The 22,907-nt window shown below is 42.1% G+C and overlaps 1 protein-coding gene across 1 annotated transcript in view; it reads right to left on the bottom strand.

The window, feature by feature from the left end:
- TMEM132B (transmembrane protein 132B) overlaps positions 1-22,907 on the bottom strand; it is a 258,420-nt gene that overhangs the window by 9,410 nt on the left and 226,103 nt on the right. The window contains exons 6-7 of the mRNA XM_040611338.1: positions 8,596-8,801; positions 237-510 (exon numbers count right to left, since the gene is read on the bottom strand). Coding sequence (XP_040467272.1) covers positions 237-510; positions 8,596-8,801 — 480 coding nt within the window. The remainder of the gene's footprint in view (positions 1-236; positions 511-8,595; positions 8,802-22,907) is intronic.

Below are 22,907 nucleotides of genomic sequence, written 5' to 3'. Positions count from 1 at the left end.
GTTGCTAATCACATTAACATGGATAAATCCCTTCAGAAGTTTCGCCTAAAGGTATTTTATGGAAGTGGCAAATAGCATAAATGAAAACCCATTCAAACTTCCTTTTATGTTTAGCTTGTAAATTTTTTTCAGCTTCTTTTTTACTGAGAGCCATTAATTTCGTAAGCTAACTAGCTATTGTGTGTGTGCATGCAGAACTGTGCCTATGGAAGCTGCAGACACGTGTTAGGCTGTACCTGGACCGTGGTGATGCCATGCTCACGACCAACCAGAACTCGGCCATCTTGAAGCTTAGCAATCTTGGGTTCTTCTACCTTCATGAAATCAGTCACAAGGTCAGTGATGTCAAACTGCCACTCAGAGCCTAACATATATGTCAAGTGGCCTCCAAACTCAGAGGATTCAGCTACAAACTGTGTGAGGACTCGCACCATGGCATGCTGATACTGGAGGGTACAACCTCTTCCTTTTTTCTCATCATCCTCTTCATCCTCGCTGTCACGGGTAGGCCTGTAAATAGATCCAGGTTTGTCAACTGCATTGCCATGATCTCCCTACAAACATGCAGTTCCATGGTGTGTGCAATTAGACTAATGTTTGCTGCTGCTGCTGCTGTGTTATTTTCTGCAGATTATTTTCTTGCACATAAAAGATAAGATTCTGGATGTGTAGGTTACTAAATCGAGGTGAGATGCTTGTACAGCTTTTTTTGTGCTGTACAATTTAAAAGTTACTGTCACTTCTCTTAGTGAATTCTTTGTTTGAGTGGGACCTCCCAGCAACTTGACAGTATGTCTGCCATTGCTGAGACTGCGGTGGAACTACCACTCGCTTGTGCACCGTGTCTGTAAGCAGCAGTCAAACCCTGCAGAGGGCTAAGGAAAGCAGCACAAAATGTTTATAAGAGGGCAGTTCTGGAACAAAATTCTGTAGCAGCTCAGCAGGGAGAGCTTTCCTCCACCTTTGTCCATAGCATTTGTATCACTTCGTTAGTCTCTTCAAAACTATTGTAACACATTCAGGATTCTTTGCTTGGGTAATGCCGCCCCACCTTATCCCACATCTCTATCTCACAGCTTTATTAGGCCCTCTGCATCTGAGAAACAGACCATGATTTCACCTTCAATCTCGTACAGTTCATGCAAGAGTCTGGAATATTTAGTCATGTAATGACCACATCGGGCTTCCAAAAAACCAAATTAGGTCACTCAGGACATCAGTTACTCAGTTTGCAACACACCAGACTGGTGAGCCCACCACTCCCCCACAGAAACAACTGCAGCATTAGACACATTAACTACCTGTCTGTCCTCCTTGCAAAATACAACCTGTGACAATAGAACAGCTTTCTATGGACCTTAAATAACACATCGCAGTGATTTCTACAGGACAGCAGTGTTGTCACACCTCACAGAATTTTGCCTGGCTTAAAACCCAGCTTTCCATAAATTCTTTCTTTTGCTGGTGTTTGTTGTTTTGTTTTGGGTTTGGTTGGGGTTTTTTTGTTTGTTTGGTTTGGTTTGGTTTTTTGTTGTTGTTGGGGGTTTTTTGTTGCTTTTTGCTATTGTTTATTCCTTGGGACAAACACATGGATTCTCTTATCTCTTTCAATTCCGGTATTAAGCACTAGGTGGTCACACTTTTACTCATTATGCTCCCATGCTGTGGAATTTATTGCTCAGAAATGATTTACCTTCCTCCTTTACTTATTTATTGTGCCTGAAGCCACCGCTATAGCAAGGGTGGGAAATACAGGGTAAGCCTCTTATTTTTCATGGTATTTTGGGAAGTAGTTTTATATTCACTGTGTTTGTGTATCTTCTCCTTTGAAATACCAGTGATGAAAAGCTATTATAAAACAGAAATACTTTTGTTATAAATTGTTTTATGACAAAGTTGGCAAACAGTAAGCTGAAAACATAGCTAAGAAAAGCCCTTGTGCTCTTCAAAATGATAGAAAGTCCTGGTATTACAGAATCTAATACACTGGAACTACATTTTCAATGCATCACTTGTTAGCTGAACATATATATTCAGCCTGAAGCAAATGGTATTTTGTACAGCCTTTTTGGTCTTGTGTGTGTAAAAGAACAGTGTCCATCATTAGCTGCTGAACGAAACATCATTGACTAACCATTGAATTGTAAAGAAAAAAACAGAATCCTAAAATAGGATTTATATTACACAAAGAAAGCAGTCTTCCAGAGTTGGACTAGCTGGGTATTTCCCGGAAAGTTTCAGTCATTCTCCCCTTTCCCAGCACAAGTGTCGGTCTGGACTGGGCGCTGAGGCCAGCCAGTCTGCACAACAGCACAGAGAAAGCATGAGAATGGGGATATCATAGGGCTTACATGGCCCATGCCTGTTTAGATTGCTTTGGGATTTATCATACTATAAAAGAGTTTATGAACTCCTTATCGTTCCCACTTCCAATTTATTCCTGTATTCTGACCCTCTTCAGCTCAGCTAAACCGTAACCCAGCTCTGAATAATCTCAGACTTTGGGAAAACCAGGTTTAGCTCCAAGATTTTGGGATTTGACCCTCTTCCAGTAATACAGACAGTAATGTTAGTATCTGTGCAGAACTAGAGAAAAATGAACAGAAACTATTCAGGTAAGAAGTACTTACGGGATTTGGGGGAAAAGAGCCACCAAACCAGTGGGAACCAGTTTTCTTATGGGAAAAAAGACACAGACCCAGTGTTCTGTGGCTTTAGGAAAAATGTTCACATGTTCAACATTCACACTGACTTATTTTTTTTTTTTACAAAACCGTTCTCTGTTTCTGTTAGATAACAAGATGTTTTACTCAGATCCGATGTGTTACTGTTGCTCATATTTATTTCTGAGCTTATTTATTTCTACTTTCACCGTTTAAAACTTTACACTACTGGACTGTTCAAGAGGCAATACATTCAAAACAACTTTGAGCAAAAGAATTGTTCAGCCCCAGTCCCGTACAGCTCGTGAGTTGCAGGAAGAACGACCAGAAATGGGGAGCTCTGGCTAAGGGCACGGAGGGAGCCTGCCGTGTTAGCAGGCTTAAGACCGTACCTACTAGCAGCCATAAAAAGATGATTCAAACCCAGCTCTTTCCTTGTGGTTTCTCTAACAAAGGTAATGGTTCCATTTCATTACAGAAGCATTTATAGTTGTTTGTATCCATACTTCTCCTTAAAAATACATGGTTTCTATCACATGCAAATGCGGAACATTAGAAAAGCATCCCTAAACCATGAAATGTCACCACAAAGTAAAAAGAGAGGTGTTTGAATTTTCAATACAAGCTTTGCAAGTCTGCTTTGCCATGTACCAGCTCAAGTTCGTTCTTTTTTAAAACAAATTATATCCATTTCCACTTCAAAGCCACAAATCCATGATTTGGTTAGTAAGTCAGAGCATTTCAGTGTTTTGTGTCCATGGGCGCAAGAAAATGTTTGAGATCCGCTGAATTGCATAGTTCTCTTTAGTGTCTTAAAGTTCCCGTTATAGTGCTTTCAGTAGGCTTAAAATCCTTCATTAAGCAGTGAGCTAATTTTCTTTTTAAGACACGTCCTCATGAATATAAGCTACTGCTGCATATTGTGCTTTTTTTCCCCTTGGTCATCTGCAAGGTTAGCTCTGGGTATCTCTCAAAATCCTTCTTATCCTATTTCTTACCATTTGGCAAACTTGCTTAGAAGATTTGTTGCTTTTCTGGAGTGAACGAAGGTTGCCAGAATTACATTTAATTTACATTTCACACAGAGAAAAAGCCTCTGCCAGAGAGCGGAGTTAAAACAGCAGCCCTGTTACAAGGGTGCCTGCTAGCACTGATCTAATCAGTGATCTGTCAACTCTGTATTACAGACACCTGAGCAGTTTAAGTATGTCTCTTTTAATTTGCACGACTCTCAAACCAGGCATCATGTTCTTGGGCCAGATGCTAATTTTCTGTTAAAAAAAAACCCTAAAGAAATCAGTTCTGCTGGTTTTGATTTTGAAATACTCATTAAAAGTCATGTATTTAAAACACATTTCAACACTCCTAATAGAAATAAAAATTATTTCAGATACAAAATACAAGCCACTATGAAGTTGATTTAGTGGAAGCTACAGAAAAAAATTGTGCATAGCTCCACACAGTTCAAGAAGAAATGCAATTTGGTACCTTTACAGATCTTGAAAATATAGTCTACCTATTCACAAAAATCTGCGTGCCCTTATCTCCTTAGGACATTAACGTCATTTAAATAAAGGAGTGAATTTACAGCATCTTCAAGCTTTGTGTGGATTCCGTTATTCACAAGCAGAATGGTTTGAATCTAGTTTATTTGCTTTGAAGTATGGCTTTATTTCTGAGTGGCAGCACTCACACAGAGGCTTAACTAAAAAATTTTGTTTTCTCCTGCAATTAACTTAGGCTAACTTTCCCGCTTTTGTCTCTAGTACTAGACTGGACGAAAGCAGAGCTACCTACCTAATTAACCATTAGTTCAACAGGCTACCATTCATAAGCAGTACCTTGTCCAGCTCAACTCTGTTCTTAGGTTTTGACAGTTTGTGCTGCTCAGAGGTTTGCAGTCACCATGACCTGGCAATGGCTTTATCAGCTGCTGTTCAGTAAGGACAGACGCTGGTAAAAGTCCACTAAACCATGTGCCTGGTACTGAAGCATATGCTGAAGCCATCCTTTGTGGTGGCTGCCTCCTGGGAGCCTCGTGAAACAATGTGCTATCCCAGTTGCAAATATTTACTTAAAATTAAATTTCCAGCTTGTTCTGTGAGAATTTAGCCATGCAATTCCTATTAATGCAAGTTGAAGCCTCATCCCATGTAAATGTATGTGCATTGAGGTAGTGCAGGAACTTCCACAAGGTAATTATTTTGCAGATACATGAGGAATCAAAATAAGTGTTCTGGTTAGACTAGCAGAGTCTGCCTGGACCTCTTCTACACTCTAATATTTGACTTTAATTTGAATGTGCACCTTTCATTTGCTGGGGTTTTGGGCTCTTTTGCAGCCCGTTGGCAGGAGTAGGTTTCTGTTAACCCTTGCTAGTTCAAGCACTCACGTACCACGCTGTAAGCCATGGGTTGATCCATGGAGCTGACTTCCATCTGGAGAGGGAGGCTGCTCATATCTGCAGTAGCACACACAATAGATCAACCTCTCCCCTGGATAGTACGAAAGGTTTGCCATATATTTACAGATTGATCTGGTAAATTGTATTACTGCTCCTTCATAGGAGAGACTGGTTTTTTTCCCAGATTCTGGTACAAAAGCAGCCTGGTTTTGCTTTCTGTTCTCTAGCTAAAGTTCCTGCTATTGCAGCAGTTCAGACCAGGTAAAAGCCAACACGGTTCAAACTGAGCTAGGCATGTGGCATTTGTAAAATTTTTGCTAAGACCCCATCTTTTTTATTGCTTTGTGGAAATTATTCAATAAGTTAGGTAAGCGAACATGTCTGTAATCACATGTATTTTACAATTACAAACATGACAGGGTTTATAGGGAGAAGCATACATTTTATTAGATCAACAAACATCATTGGAAAGAACAGATGTGATTCGGGGCATATAAACCCTTTTTCAGGTCTGCAATAGAAGCAGCTATATTCAGATGAAGAACAGCCATGCTGAGGCAGTAGTTTCACAGGCATTTCTTTTGTTGACAGCACCAATAAAAACATCTAAAAGATTATTGTAAACCCAGTTACATTTTGCCATCTGGCTCAGCCCCTCAGACAACTGAACCAACTCAGCCACGCTGAGCACGTGGGAATGAGGCAGTGGGGGAGCCAGGGAAGATGGAGGGATGTTTGGAGGTTGCTGAAGTGTCTCTACACAATCCCTGTAAGAAATGTTCAACAATTTTACCTTCTGTATTTTGATGAATTACTTTATAGCAATGTTTAGTTCTTGCTAAGAAGACAGGGGAGTGGTGTGAAGATACCAATCCTAATGGACAGGAGGAGAGCAGAAAATTGTTTTGTCTGTGGTGAGGTGAGGAATGAAGACACATTACAGTCCTGCCGTGACTAAACCTAGAGACAGTGATACAGTCTCAGTTGACCTGTGGGCCATGTGCAACTGAACCTAAATTTAAGACTGCCTGAGCCTGTTGGCAGAGACTTTCAAAAGAATCCACAAGTTAGATGCCCTATTCTTTTCAAATTAATTTCCTTTAAGGATAGATATTAAAAACTTCATGCAACTTGCAGATACTGGCTCTTACATGAAAATGAAGTTGAAGCAATGCAATGCCATGGCTATCACACCTGCTGGGAAATGCTTGGATTTTGTGGTTTGTTTTTTTTAAAAAAAAGATGAAAGCACTCTCCTCCAAACTTGTTCTCAGGTATCACACGAGACGACCTTCTCACTGTACAGCACCAAAACCAGGCAGGCAGGCACTGTCAAGAATTACAGGCTGAACCACCGTTCAGGATAAGTGAGTGTGGCCGCCTGGCTGTGCCACTGGGTGAGGATTCAGGAGACCAGCCTGCAGCTCCTAACTGTAGTCCAAATGTCTTGTGTGCTTCAAGTCACCATTTAAAAATTCCTCATAAAAACTCCTCCATGTTTAGGATATTGGGAAACATATAGCTATGAAGGAGATGGAGGTGTATGCAGATTAAAAATTAAAAGAGAAAAACAAAAACAGAAAAGAAAAAGGAAAGGAAAAACCACTAACTCTCAGGTAAAACCCATCCAAAACTAAAAATAACGGAAATGTAAAAACCCTACATGCAAAGTAAATATCAGAGTCAGCAGGACTAATGCTAGTCCTAGACTGCCTATTGATTTCAAATATCCCCCCAAAGTTGAGACAAATCCACATGAACATTCCATAAAACAAGAGATAATTTATTTCTAGTTGAAACCTTTCCTGTTCACACTGGCATGGGCTGCTGACACACAATGTCATAAACCACCAGCTGCAGTTCTGGGGAGTGACACGCTGTCCATGCTTTCTCCTCTACCCTTCACGGAAAGTGCTTGCTGAAGACGTGCCAGCAGTTCAGATGCAATCTGAGCAGCAGCAAACTCGCAGGGTTTGCCAGCTTGCTAACAGAGCAGACTCTCAGATCATTATCTTTATTTCAGCTGGCCAAATAAATCAGAACTAGACACCAGGGGGTAAATTTCCAGCACTGAGTGTAATGGGCTTGAAGTCAGAATGTCCACGACTGTTAACCACAGTTGAATGTCTACCTCATTGAGCTTGCTGCTGAAAGTTTACTCCTGTAATAAACATCAACAGCCTAATCCTGCAGCCATTTACTCAGCAAAATCCCCACTGGTTTTAGTAGGAGCTGTGCCTAAGGGAGTGTTACAGCACTAGGCACATTACAGGCAGAAGAAGGTAAGTTAAGTGAAACTCTAAGCAGCCAGCATATGTTCATGCCTCACCTAGCACATCTCTTGCTGCCACAAATGGCAACTTTGCTGTTATCACTAAAGCAAACACACAGATGTCTTTCATGCCTGGTCCTCATCACCTCTTCTGCCATAGCCAGAAAAAGTGTCCACATAGCCAGGAGGCAAGTCAGTCCCCTTCTTTGGAGCCCATTATCTGAGTATGCTGTAAATTCTGTCCTATTACCCTTTGTTTTATGCCCTCATAAAGTGTTAGATAATTCTGCTCCGCTGCTGTCTGGGCTGTTTAAGGCTCTTGAATAGCTGAGATGTTCTCCTGGGCAAATCGAGTGCTTTAGCTAGAACTGCCACCGTGTTTAGCACTACAGTTACTACTGCCAGAAATGCTTTTTCACTGTATTATAAATCTGAGCTGGTGTCATGCCTTGTTCTCCAGTAGTATTTTTCAACTTAGCCTGAAATCCACCAATATAGCAGCATTCTGGAAGTTCTTAATCTGGCAGATTGTCCAAATGCGGGTTTTTCTAGAATGGGTATTTTCATTAGGGAACGATGAGAACAGTGCTCAAAATCCTTGCCCCCTCCCCCCTCCTTTTTTCCCGATCCACATTTGTCCTGATAGAATCTATTCACCAGAACACAGTCTTCAATAAGAGCATAAGTGGATTTTTGCTGAATTCAGATCTGCTGAGCAATGCTTCAGCCAGGTCTGCTATACAGAGACTGAATAATCATCCAATGCCATAGAATCATAGAACAGGTTGGGTTGGATGGGACCTTTAAAGATCATCTAGTCCAACCCCTCTGCCAGTGCCCAGTGACCTGACTCCCTCTTTGGCCCTGTTTCATTTAGCAGTGTAGACAGAAACTTAAATTCTGGCAGTGCTGAATATCACACATGCACACACACACGCACAATGTTACATATAGGATGGGAGAGAGCCAGGTTCTTTTCCTCAGATTTGCACATTGGAGTATATGATAGGACTTCCTGAGATTGTGTGGAATTGATTAACCCTCCAGGCAAAGCCATGACTTTTAAACGATGCAGTTCAGGATAAAATGTAGCCTACTGATACTGTTGTTGGATGTTTTAATGAAGTCTAAGACTGATTGTAAAGCTAATTTTAAACAGGAGAGTTTAGATTCTGAGAAATACTCAAAAAAATTGTTGTGTTCTAAAATCAGAGCCCTGGGCACGTATCTGGACTGTGCCAGTGCTGCAAGCATACCTTTTATTGGAGGTGACGGGTATCCTCCAGCCTTTGATCTGGCTAAGCTCTGTATCAGAGATCTCTATCTGCAGTGGGAGCCTTGGAACCCAGACAGTCACTTCTAATTGGGTGGTAAAATGCTGATAAGTGAAGTTAACAATAGTATCCACTTTGCTTTTCATTTCCTTGCCATTAACGAAGATGGAGTCACATCTGTCAGAAACCTTAAAAAAAAAGAGAGTGAAAGAGAGAGATTAATTAGGAAATGAATAAAAGTTCCTGAGGAAGCACAAGGAATGATACATCAGTCCAAAGACAACACTGATAATGTGAGTCATGCATATTGCATTTTCAGTTTTCTAATTAGTAGCAAACAGTGATAAATGGACCCCAGGGAAACAGTTCTGCTTTCCTCAGTGGATACTACTCAAATGACAAAAATAATTTAATGATGTTATATAACCTATGTGCATCTTTTATACTAGGCAAATTAAACTCTTCATGAATCAAACTCCATGTACATCAAAGTTTATGTTTACAACTTGCTTAAAGAACCTGGAAAAAATGGGGCCATATGTTAGTAAGAAAAAGACTGACTCAGAACCATAAAACAGAATCCTTTCCTTTTTCCTTGAGCACTGTAATGCTGAAAGACAAAGATCCCCTTATGGCTCACGAGCAGAAGTGCAGCAGAAGCATTAATTTTTCGAACTTCTCAGTAATTGTTTTAGCAAAATGTATTCATAGTTGCTTTGTGTCATTATATGAAATTACTGCCACAACTAGCATGCGGGCTCTATACTACAACTCATCTACCCTCTTGGTCTCAGGGCTGCTTTGGCACAAAATCAAGGTCCTGAGCAGAGATCCCGTTTAAATAAGGAACACGATATAGCAAGGCATTTGACCTGCGTCCTGGAAAGACAGAGCTCCTTCGCGAGGTACTGTTTTCCAGAATGTTTATGAACACACATGTATGTATATTTTTAGATTATATATATACACACACATGCACACATTTAGATTAATGTGTAACATGGTTTTTATATATGTATATACATGTACATGAATAAGTATATGTATTTGTATCTGTACACAGATTTGCATTCTGCTTTGATGTGAGAGAGGTGATGGTCTCCAACAGAGTCCGTGTACTGTGGTTTTAATCTTTTAAAACCATGGCTTACGAGATGTAGTTGTGTTACTCAAATGGACTTTGTTCTCTTGTCAGGACCGTTCTGTGTCACATTGTGTAATGCATTGGGACTCAGATCTGAAGGGATTCTGGCTAAGCCAGTGATTAAATTCTGGTTTACTGGAGTTACTGAGATAACTCATGCAGACTTCAGTGGGGAATATGCTGAAACACACATTGGTTTTGCTCTGCAAACGTACCTCAAATCTTTTCTGATATTAACAGGAATTAGGGGTTTCTGAGCCAAGAAAAATTACAGAAAATGTGTAGCAGCCTTTTTCTTTTCTCAAAGGCAATCCTCACAGATGACTTTGAAATTAAGTCCGTCCTGCTCTAAATCTCAGAATAACAGTTTTTCTTCTGTGCTCTAACATGGTATATTGCTGTTAGATGGACAATACCTGAGTTCTACCATCATATGGAGCACATTTAAGCAGTGAAATTTTGCCTAAATGGCTCTCATAATGCTTTTCAGATTTATAGGCAACTTGCCTAAGAATCAGCTACTCCAGAAGTAAAAGAATACAAGCAACCTTTACGTATGCCATTCAGTGACAAGTTTTGTTTCCAGAATTATTGTGACAACACTGAAAAATATGGTGACTCTCAAGCCAAGCGGGGAAGGAGAAACATTTGGGAAGCATTGTGCCAGTTGATCTGTCGGTGTATATTGAACATTGACTGTATATAACAACTGTTTCACACTTAGCGAGACCACGCAACCAAACTTTTCAGATTGCCCCTTTTATAACATCACTGTACATATAAAGTCATTCTGCTGTACTTTATTATTAGGTTTTAGCTTTGCTAAAAATATTGTCAAGTACCTTGAGATTCTTCCTAGAAAAGCTCACTGGCGGCTGTTTTTCTCTCCATATGAAATAGCCACATGCAAAGTAAAAGAGCTCCACTTCATGTTTGCCATTTTCAAGTCAGCTCCTCAGATCCTATCAATGTACTGAAACTACAGTCAATTACTTTTTGCAAAGGGACTGAGCCAGGTTGTGAGGATGTGGCAAAGGAAACTATGTCACTCTTCTGGAAGGAACACTCCTTCCATGTAAATGCTTAATGAGTACAAGATTATTTTTTTTTTAAATAAATCTAGCAATCTGATAAAGAGCTTAAAATGGACTGCAGGCTCAGGCGTACCACAAGTAAGGTGGAGCTCACTTAGTCTCTGTTTCCTCCTCATAATGTGTCACAAGTGTCTCTGGAAAGTTTAAGCACATTAAGCAAGCCCATTAATTGAATGAGCAGTTGAGATTCTAAATCATAAAGCTTACATCTAGGGAGTTTTGTGAGAATTAATACAAGACAGAAATAATTAAGAAAACTCAAAGAGGGAGGGATAAACATCAAGACCAGATCAGGGGAATAACTAAAAGCTGACATGACAGTAGGTAATATTTTGGATTCTCCTCATGCTGCTTAAAATGTTCTTGTCTTCTTGTCAGCAGGCAAGAAAGGTGCTAAATTAGGGAATTGAAAGGTGGACTTTAACTGTAGCTGTAAAAATATAAGACTAGGCTTAAAAATCTCACAGATTATACGTCTAGACAGAACCATTGAGTCATTTATATACTGACCAAGAGTAAATATAAATTCGTGTATGTAACTATGCTATAGAGGTTCACCCAGTTGCCTTGTGTAGGGTTCAGAGGTCATGTTTCACTGAAGTGTATCTTCCAGAAAATAATCCAACCTTGATAAGAAAACTTGAAGAGAGACGTTGTTCTTTCAGATCTCTGTCTGGAATGTGGGTGTACTCTATTAGGTATAAGCAAACCAAAGAATTTAAAGGAAAAATAAGTTTGTGCAAATAAGGGTGAAAACCACAGCAGTCAGCTGAATCCTGTGATGAGGTATGTGAAACCATGATGACTGTTAACCATTCTGGCTCGACTAAAGCTCACCTAAGGAAGCCTCTGTTACCCTCACATACATTTAATTACTGCCATGTTTCATTCACCACACCTTACAGCAGTTGGTGCTTGAAAGTAGATTTGGTTGACCTGAAGGAAACGAGAAACCTGAGCATGTACAAAATATGCTTGGCACTCCTGTTTCACTTGGGGTCTGCCACAGACCCAGGAGAAAGAGTTAATTTCATGCAGCTCTCAGATGAGAGCTGTGCTTTCATGCTAAGAGCCTCTGACACTCCTCCAAAGTGAGGAGGGAAGGACAAACACACACTGAGCCTTGGGGGCTCGGTACCAGCTGTATTCTCTGGCCAATGGCCTACAGCAAATGTTCCCCTTCACTTTCTCTGCTTTTAAGTCTCTGTGCTCCTCTAGTCACACTCCGACTGCCAGAAGTGGCTCCTGACGCTGCTGGAAGGGGAACTCGCATGACCTGCTGATGGAGTTTGGGGAGTGTGTGCCTGTTTACATCAGAAGGCACGCAGGGTCACTGTGGGGCGCGCTCTGACGCAGCAGGGCGACACCGGCGGTTCCATTAGCAGGTGACTTAACACACAGATTTCTTTTGAGCTGCTGGTTCCAAGGGAACAAAGAGGGAAAACGCTGTTAAATCTCTCCTGAAAACACTACGCAGTGGGAAGACACAGCAAAAACTTAGAATGCCACCAGCTCATCTAAAATGCACAGAGCAAGCCTGTTTAAAATCATCACCATCCATTGTCAACTGCCTGACAAAAATCAGAAAGTGCTATTTGAGACAGTTTGCGACCAGGAGGGCAGGACGGCTGGCGATGTGCTCTGGTATGCAGGTCAAGAGAAAGAGAGCTGCAATTAACCTCTCCGGGCTTTGAAGCAGGTGGTTGGCTCCAATCCCCACAAGTAATTGTAAAAAGCACAATTTGCCCTGTACAGCCTGTCACAGACTCCTTGGTTTAGACTAATCCAGTACAAAAGTAGCTAGCAGACCAAAAGAGTAATTGGGAAACCGTTTGCTGGTCGGGTCAGCAACGGTTTAGAAGCCCTTTGGGTGAACAGGTAAAATGGAGGGAATGTGAAATGACAAGAAAACAAATAACGCCTGCTGCGTGGTTCATCTTTACACTCAGGCTTGATTCCAAAGACCAGACCAGCTTGCAGGGTCACTTTGTCAGGTGACCGAATGAGACAGATGTAACACAAAACCATCGCAATCCTCGCGGCTGTTAACCACTCAGGACTTCTTCAGGTGAACAGGACTTTGGTGCTGAACACCCGCTTGGCACAGCTGTGTTTCCCCAGCACTCTCGTGTGGAAGGAGAGAGCAGGAATGGTGTCAGGAGAGACCCACCGCGCGTGTGCCTCCACAGCAGCGCTCCGGGGCTTTCCCAGCACACACCTCACTTCCAGATTAATCTTTTTTCACCTTCAGCCACACACTTCTCACTGATATTTACATGAAAGGTGCATGCACACAGCTGTGTATGAACAGGTATAATGAATTTTAAAGAAAAAACTATTACCTAAAGGATTTAATTCTGTTTAATTCGGTATGAAGCAACAGTGACTAAGTGGATGTAAGAGTGATACCAAGAACAATGCCAAACTGTCCTATGGCACTTGTAATCTGCGAATTTTCAACACACAAAGGTTAACAGGGCGGTGGAATTTTTACAAACCATTTATAAAAGAGGAAACTGAGGCACACACAGCATGTACCAAAGTTGCATCTAAAACAGAGTCTTTTCAGCTGAGAGCTACAGCTGTTTGGTTATCCAGTCAGGTCCCCAAATGATTTAAATTTGAAGTTCAAATTCACTCTTGAAAAGAGGGCCTTTTTAGATTTGCTTTCAAAAGAGCCTTCACCAGTACTTCAGCAGAACTGGCCTTTACAAAAGGAATTTTTTGCCTGCAGTCAAGAATTACTGGCATTCAAAAATACTTAAGTTTAATGGAACAGATGTACAGACTTCTTCAATTTTGTAATCCTGGGTTTTCAAAAGCAAAACCCAACCTTATTCCAACCCCTGCCTGAGACAGTGCAACTCCTGATGCCCAGCATACAAGGCAGAGCCCGGAGCGCGGTCTGGGCACAGCTGCCTGAGTCCTCTGAAGGAGGCTCTCCCACTGCTGGTCTCAGAGCTGGAGCTCTGGCGCTGGAGGGGGGTGGGGGGAGGGATGGCAGGCGGCAGGTTGCGGGTGTTTATCAAAGGTCAGAGGAACAGCACAGCGCTGCCTTGCACCGAATGTGTCAGGGATGCAAAGTCTCGCTATTGTGGCTGAGGCTACAAAGAGAACAATTGTAACGAGGCTTTAAAGCGAATGGTGCCCAGTGTAAATGGCTCATTCTCATAATAATCTTAAAACTGTAATTTTGAGGCATTTCCTGAACGCCTTCTTTTTCACCTTTTCTGCTGCATTGTTCCTGGCATTGTCTTGTTAGTCCATTAGGAAGGACTTGCTGAGCTACTTCAAACCCTTATGCTGTGTGTTTTTCTTCTGCCTCTTGCATCTTTTTATACGGCCACAGCATGGCTGTAACTGTTTTCTCTGGTTTGGATAATTTTGTACTTTATTATTGCTACATGTTTGCTTCAGAAACACAGTCTAAAATTACTCCCTCAGCCTGAGAAATCTGGCTTAGTGTTTGGGTAATGGCTGAAGACAAAAAGAAGGATTCTTCTTTCCATCTTCTTCTTTCTCCCTCTTCCAAACAGCTAGTTACCTCTGAGCCTTCCCTGGCTCCGGTCCCCTTCTGCACTACGCGCTGCCTGAAGCCATTGCTGGAGTCTCCTAAACCAACAAAGGGATGGAAAGATACGCCTTGTTTCTTGAGACAAATAAACAAAGGGATTTCCCAAACCCTTTCCAGCTAAGAAATGCTGTTTCTATTTTAAATTCAGAATTAAGCCTGATAGCAATCAGTCTAGAATTTGTCAGACTTCTTGTTTTAGCTGCACTTGTATATTGTATCGTGATATGTTAATTATTCTAGTGCACAATATTTGCCCGTATGCATGTGTCAAGTGATAACATAAAAGTAGAAATTTTCATTAATGTTTTTTCCCTTTTAAAATTAAAGCAAATTGGCCAAAGCTGAATTACAGTTCTGCCCAGAACACACATACTGTCTCCTCGCGTGAGGGCTGCCTGTGTGGCAGAGACAGCCGGGTGCCTCACCCTGCGCTGCTCCCGGCACCCAGACCTCTGCAAAGCGCTCTGGGCCAGGCTGCCAGACTCCAGCTCCCCCGAGCAGGTGCAGGACACCTGTGCGGGGGGGCTGCATCGTGCCCCACGACCCGGCGAGATGAGAGGGACCGTGGGCGGGAGACATTGCCCTGGCTTCTGACAGCCGTGCAGCAACGCAGCGCAGCCTTCATAGCGGTCCTTGGACTGTACATATCAAGGCACTGCATGTGGCCTGCTGGGCTTCACTGCGTTTACTGCAGCCTCTTCCACAAGCAGGGATATTGCTATGCAGTTAATTCTGGCAGGAGTTCTGCTTCCCCCTGCCCCAGCTAATGATGTGGGCTGAGGTCTGCAGATATTGTCTCTCCAAGCAATTTGAGGCAAATGGTAGATTAAGAATATACAGTAATATACAGCTGAAGTTGAAATGGATGAAAACAGACGTTTTATTCCCTTTTAATTTTAGACATGTGCAGAGTAGTCTTGGAAGGGTCATTTCTGAAACATTTTTTTCACATTAATTTGTTTTTATTGGTGAATCAGTTCTCCAAGTACTGTTCTCTGGAACAGCTGCTGTAGTTTGAGATGTAAGTGTTGGCTACAGGAATCCCTCGAGATACATTCTAAGGTTTGTTTTCTACTTAGAAACAATAGCAAAGTTTGTCAAGTGTTCCCCACCCCATGGGTTCAACATGTGTTTGCTTTTCATCCTATCAGTGAATAATAATGTTACATGCAAACAGTATACAAACTACATGATTCAATGCAGTCCGACAACTATACTCAGAAATACGAATATAATGATTCCCACACACCCTACTAGCTTTCACTGGAGAAAATGTAAAAACCAAAATACATTAAGGTGAGCCTGAAGCATTTCCAATGCTCTTTGTCTTAAGTAGTCTTAAATTGCAATATCTGTGAAGAAGAAACCCACATAATCCTACACTGAAAGAAGAAGTATCCCTCATCTTGTTCTTTGGAGAAATTTGGATTGGGGCAGGAAATTGTGTTCAGCGCCCACAGCAGTGCATGTCCTGTAACAGCCCAGTCACACCCTCTGTCAGCAGGAATATTGCTGTGTTGGGGTGAGTTATTTGCAGATACACCTGCCCTGGTTTTAACTACCCAAAGTCTTGCTCTTACAACTGCTGAAGTCAATTCAGCTGAACTAAGTGGAGGATGATCAAGCGTTGAAGGTCAGTTTCAGAGGTTAGCAGGTATTTAACCAGTTAGGCAGACAAACCCGTTGGGAAATACAGGCCGTTTTGAAATTATCATTTTGTAATAGTTATTCCTCCCAGGTTTATTGTTCTAAAGGACTGAAGTGGGAGATACAAAACTCATGTCTGGACTTCAATTTTCTCTCACTGAAAGTAGGGAGTTGGTGGGGGGACAAGTGCTTCAGCACTCAGCCCGACCCAGATCCAGTTCAAGGCCCCAAAGAACAATCCCATGTCTACAAGGAGCCGCACAGAGAACACTGCAGGTACAGGTAACAGCAGTTTCCATAACCGTGTCTGCCAGACTGGGCCCACCCTGAAGACTACTTACGCCAGTGGTACAAAGCACAGACTGTAGCTTCTACCCAGGTCTGAAATGGAATGACAAGGAGTTAGAAGCAAGATTAAAAGGAAAACCCTTTGCCCAGGAAAGCACAGGTTTGGAAAACCAGATAATAAACTGAAGTGCTGTGTGTTCAAGAAACCAGAAAAAGATGATGGTCTGAGTGACGGGCTAGTGGAGGGGATTATCTGTTACGCAGATGCACAGAGCTCCACGTGGACAACATGAGACCATTTTAATAGCAGCTCAGCAGCAATTAGCACTGAGTGTAGTGACACCCTATTGTTTTATTGAAGAAGCCTCTGCTCATTTTCTCTGTAGATGTCACTATTTAACACTACTAATGAAGAGAAGCAGGATACTGGGGGAGGAGGGAGATGAGACTAGGTATAGCTTGCCATGATGTGAATGGGTATTTGAAGTTTTAGTGTTTTTACCTTTTAACCCCCATTGAGATGCACTGAACTAGAGGGAAGGACAGCATGGAAGACTTTAACATTTTGGCTTAACAACAGAGACAATTGCTGTGGCTTAGAAAAGGTGCAATGATCCATGAATGTGCAATGAGAATTTAAAAACCTGCTGTACTGAATGAAGTGTGCACTTTTCAAAAACTGTTGATCTATGCAAAATTATTAAACAACACATGAGATCTGCCAGGATTTCAGTCCCAGGTGCAGAGCAGCTGCTCTCATTCGCTTCCCGGCACGCTGTGCAGGGGCGTTCCTGCTGGAGATGATAAGTTTGGGAGATGCACAGGTTGAAAGGGGAGGACCAAAGAAGGTGGGTGTGCTTTCAGACTCAGCCTGCTGCTCGGCCTGACTTCATTCAGGCTCAGTAATAACTGCTGTGCATCCACAGCGACGGTGCAGCTGCTAGGAAGGGCAGATGCTCTGGCGTTTCATTCTTACTGATTATGTAGAGTGAATACTAAAAATGATTGAGGGGCAGCTAATAGTATATGGTGGCTACCAAAACGTTCTCTGCTTCATGCACCAAGTTCCTTTACTAATCAGCTAAGCTTTTAATTGCACTTTTTCTGTGAAAAGCAAGCTGAGGTATTCTGTCAGAATTAAAAGTTACTGTTCCTGCTCTCCCTACTGATTTATCGTCACCATGTTCAGATTAAGAGATACTATCTTTATTAGGTTAAATCAATGACGATATTAAGATGCTGGTGTCTTTGGAAGACAAGAGAATGCCTTTGTTCACCATACCTGGGATAGAGAGTGGCTGGTCTGTCAGGAATGTCAGCTCCCCTGCACAAGAAGAAATGACGCTTGATGCCAATAACCAAAAGGCAGTGGTGGCTGTGTCACTGGGGGTCTCAGCACGGACATTTCTAACAGTTGGTTGGGAAACTGGACAGGGCTCCATGTAACTGGTAGGGGATACAGAGTGCCTTTTTTAGGTTTCATCCAACCCTCACTGAAGTAAATGAGAGACTTTCTACTTACTTACTGGTCTCAGACCAGGAGTTTAAGGGATGCAAGGACTTCACCATCTATTGTAAATGCCGTGACAGCCAGCTGTGACACAATCTTGGAACAGGGAGATTTTTAGGCCATGTTTTTTCAGAGGCTGAAGTTCCCTGGGATGTGATACTTCAAGTTGTTTGGACAAACTGCAATTATCTCTTGACAGAGCAGCAGTTCTGCTGCCAGGATGCAGAAGAGCAGATGCACATGAAACTTACCTCATGTGGTTCAAGCCCATTTGAGTCTCAGCGCAGTTTGTGTTTGGGGGAAGCTTCAGGAACACTCTTTTTTTTCCTTCAACCACTACTTATCTTGATAATGAGAACACATGGATCAGGATCTCCTGCTTCCCTGTCCATTTACAATCAAATTATGCCAGTCCCATTCTTGCCCCATGACTTCCTGTTTCTTTTAAGCATTCTAGTATGCAAGTCAGCATGGCTTCGGCTTGCCTTGTCACCATGATGCAGTACCTCTCCTGGGCTAACATCCTTCCCAGACAGGCATCTTCATTCTTTGCACTGAGATAAAGGATCTCTCACCCGCACAAATTCTAAGCACATACTTGTCTGAGGTGGCTTTTGCTTAAGTATTTGATCCTTAAACTTCTGCAGATTAGGCATTACCAACACTTGTTAGTTTAAGTAAACATCCACACGCTTCATATTAATCAGCTGGTATCCCAGAAGGGCTTAAGAATTGTTTATCTGGTGAAACCCCAGCATATGGTGCCAGCTCTTTCTTGCACCAGTTCTAATTGCAAACACTGAACCTGTTCTGTAAAAACTGTTAATTAGGTGAAACTAACACATATGTTTGAGCTATAAACTAAGGTGGTTTTTTTCCCCTCTCTGGGTGTTTTTTGGGGTTTTTTTCCCACTTGCATTACTCACACAAATGGGGTTATAGGCTGACAGAATAATTTACACATTGTTGAGAAAAGTAAGAGGGGAAAATATTCAAGCAGATGTAACATACTTCAGTTTCACTGAAGTTCTTTGTAAAATAATGGGCTTTAAAAGCAATCTTCTGTGTACTACGTAAACTTAGTGTTCATGATTCATGGCTCTAATCCCTGTGACTGAAATTTAAGATCTAAGACTCCATGAAATTAAAAGAAAAAGAAACAATTACATGCATATTCATTCAATTTCCTATATTGTGTATCCTTCAATTATTCCAATGAAATTTTAACAGGGGAAATAGAGGTTTCTAAAGAACTTGTACTTGGAAAAAAAGGCAGATCAGTTGTAACTGCAGAAGCTAACAAGCTCTTCTGTGCCTGCTGGTTTCTCAACGCTCCTGGAGAATGCAAGTCACCTCCAGACTTCCTCATCTCCTGCTGCTATTTCATAGATGCCACAACCCAGCATGCAAAAAGCTCAAGGATGCAAAGTGTGTGCAGACTTCATGTAGGAAACCAGCTACTCAGCCCTTCCCAGCTACACATAAACGCTCTGGAGTAAATAGGAGGATGCTCACGTCAGGGCCACTGCACAAAAGTCCCTGTACTGCTCCTGGACTACTGTGTAGAGGAAAGGAATCTTGTATGCTGCTTCTCCCACCAAAGGACAACTGCACCCCTTCCCTATCAATGCAAGTTGAATATATGGCAACTACAACAGCACTGTAAAGCCACCAGCCCAGAAGAACACTACACAGCCAAGTAATAAAGCTTGTGAGCTTAACATAGTATTGAGTAATGTGTTAAGTCATGAATGTTAGCCACACAGAACTAGCCTTTAATCTTGTCCCAGTAATGAAAGGATATACCATCCTTATTCCGAAGGACCAGCAGGAAAGCAGAAAAAAATGCAAAAAGAGATTATAAATACACAGCAGTACACTTTTATTTTGTAAAGGAAACTCTGATGCCTAGATACTACTGCATCAACATTCATAAGTCTTCCCAGCTAGTTTTTAGTCTCTGAGCAACAAATATTCATTAATTAGTAAAAAAGAAAAAAGGGGCATTCAGACAGCAAAGACAGGCAACAAAAGCAGCCCTCAAACTGCATTCATTCAGCCAAGTGCTTCAATAAAATTATTTGGAGAGAACGTCAAGAGCCTTTACGTAAAAAAAATACCTTCCTTCTCTGGTCTTACAAGACTAGACTGGACTAGACTGTTTTATTCATCTAATACACGATGATGCAGAAGATCAGCATTAGGAGAGAGTTCCCTATTCAGTAAATGGAAAAAGCCAAGTGACACGGATGTAATTCAGACAACTGAATTGAGGTATATACAAAGATGGTACAAATTCCTTGCATATACAAGACGGTCAAACAATTTCTAGACAGCACTAGATCACACATCCTATTGCACTACATGCACTACAGTTCTGCTAATGCTTGTAATTTTAGCACAACACTCAAAATATTGGGTGCTTTCTATGAAAATTCCCATTCCTGGAGTCATGTTAGTTTGAAAAAAACTAAGCTAAATTTTTCAAAATGAAAAACATCTAGCTGTAGTTGGTGCTACAAACAGTTAAAAGATGTCAACTCTCTAAAGGCTGAAAATACAAATGGGCTCCAGAAGGGCCCCAGCAGCATTTTGAACCTGAATTTTAGCCAGTGTTGCCACTTTTCTGGAGGGAGGGTCTGCGTACAGCTGTAAGGCCAGTATTGTAACTACAATATTCCTATATATTGTGCATAGCAAAGAGCACTTTTTAAATGACAGCAGTATTGTAACAACACCAGGGGCTTTATCTACAGCACAGGGAAAATGAGAGAAAATATGTTCATTGGCTACAGAGGTGAAGGTGAAAAGGGGAGTTCTGCTCTTTTGCATCCCCTCCATTCCCGTCCCAGACGTCCCACCTCCCATGCTATCACTGGCTCCGGGAGCTTCCCACTAGACTGTGCTGTGTCATCTCCTTGGTGACTGCCCACGCTGAGCTGGGCTCCTGCAGATGGGAACTTGCAGGGAATACTCTTGGACAGTCACTCCAGGAAACAGAGGGAGGTCCTTTAGGATGAATGCACTGGAAAGAAAAAAAGTCTCAGTGTATCAAAAACACAGCCAAATTTCCATTCAAGTGTACAGTCTTGGGGCTCTTGAAATTGTCAGGAAGTCACTGAATGACACAGCAGATCTTTTCCAAGAAAATATTTCATCTGTCTTTAATGTCAGAATGACACAATCATGAGGCTTAGGATTTACGTCCGTGTATAAACAGATGTAAGATTGTGCTGAAGATGGCATCCTTCAGTTGTGACACAGCCTCAGCTCAGAAGCTTAAATTCTGCATATAAATTCAAAGGAATTACTGTACTATACATACATAAGCTGCACCTCAGTGAGATGGAGTCCCTTGAAAACAGGCCCCTGTATAACCCACTAGTTTCTGGCAGCTGTACACCTACAAATCCTCTACTCCTAGCTAAGGTTTCCTGCTAGACCAGGGGAGGGGAAATCCAAGGGAAAACCAAGGGAAGCTTAAGGGTGGAGGGAACAGCCTCTGTGGGACCAGAGGCAACTGAGCCAGAGGGTGCCTTGGGGTGTAGCTCCCCTTGTGTTGCCCCCAGAGGGACGGCAGTTGCTCTGCTTCTGGGTCACAGGGGGAGTTACAGGTAGCTCATGAGTTACAAGCATGAAAATCTGATCTGATCACAGTAGCAGCTGCCTTTGAGTTCTCCACCTGAAGCAGGAGAGGAATGAGTTGTCCCTCTGGTGCTGAGAGAAGCAGGGAGCAGAACAGAACAAATCCTGCAGGAGCAGCCCCAGCTGGGGAGAGCGCTCAGAGTGAAGTCTGCTCTGTTGCTGTCTGTTGTTTTATTGTGTCAATAAATCTAAACTCCAACAAGGGGGAAAGCAGCACATCTAGGCTAGAGTGTCTGTGCAGAACAGGGTAAGGGTGTAATACAAATGTTTGCCTACTGCGCTGACAGTAATGAGTATGTTATACTGAAGGTGGAAATGTTTTTTCATTGCCATGTACCAGTGGTGTAAGTGTCTCTATCTAAAGGGTCTGCAGGACTAAGGGGCCACCGACATCTCTTGCTAACACATCCCACCTGGTTTTCCTCTTTCATTAGCTTGCTGGAGCTTTTGGCCTTTAAGTGTCTTCCCCCATGTGCAAAGGACAGTGTTAAGGAGATGGCACTGCCAAGGATGACATCTTGCCCTGCACATTCCTACCAAACATGCAATTCAGCCCCACATGACATCTACATACCTGCCACAAATTACTGAACGGTGTTTATATTTCTCTAGAAGTTCCCTGTGAGTCATTTCAATGTATTTTACAAAGAGAATTAACTATCATAATCCTTCCTTTTCCCAAGAAGAGAACACGGCTTATTGAAACCCTCAAACATAAGAGGTGCCCCAAGGACACAGGGTGTGTGGCTCAGAGGGAGCTTTTGAGCAGGTGACCCTGCACAGAGCAGCCTGGGGTTGCCAGGTCCAAAGCTCCCAGATGTCACAACAGAAAGATTGTGCTGGGAGCTGCAGATCTAAGGACTACCAGGGTCTGCAGAACATGTAACAGACCACAGAGTCTTCTGAGGAGAATGTTTGAAAACCTGCTAATCACAGTGATAACAAATGTCAGAAAGCCTGTATTTTGGATGACCCAAAATTTGACTTTTTCCATAGAGTTCTTCAGAAACCATGACCTATCAAAATCAATAGTTCACTGTTGACTTTAACTTAAAGGCAGAGATTGAGTTATCAGAGAAATCAGTGTAGAGCGACCCGACTCCTCCATTGCTCTCCTCCAATAGATCATCTTTGCTCCAAAAGCCGTATGACTTGGGTGGACTGAGCTTCTTTCTCACCAAATAAGACCCTCTTAAAATCTAGCTACAAATGAGTGTTCTTCCTATCTGTCAGTCTTTCTTCCATCTACAGCCACAGTGCATGTACTCGTATGAACTCTGTCTAAATGCCAAGATAGATCTGTAAAGCTCTTCAGCTTCCCCATTGAATCTGGGCAAAAATAACCGTTCCAACTCATGCATGAAAGATAAGTGACAAACCACAGAGTGCTGC

The sequence above is a fragment of the Falco naumanni genome, chromosome 1 (genome assembly GCF_017639655.2).
Source record: "Falco naumanni isolate bFalNau1 chromosome 1, bFalNau1.pat, whole genome shotgun sequence".
NCBI classification, from domain to species: Eukaryota; Metazoa; Chordata; class Aves; order Falconiformes; family Falconidae; genus Falco; species Falco naumanni.
Note: the sequence above shows the minus strand (reverse complement) of the source record. Positions and strands in the feature narration are given on the sequence as shown.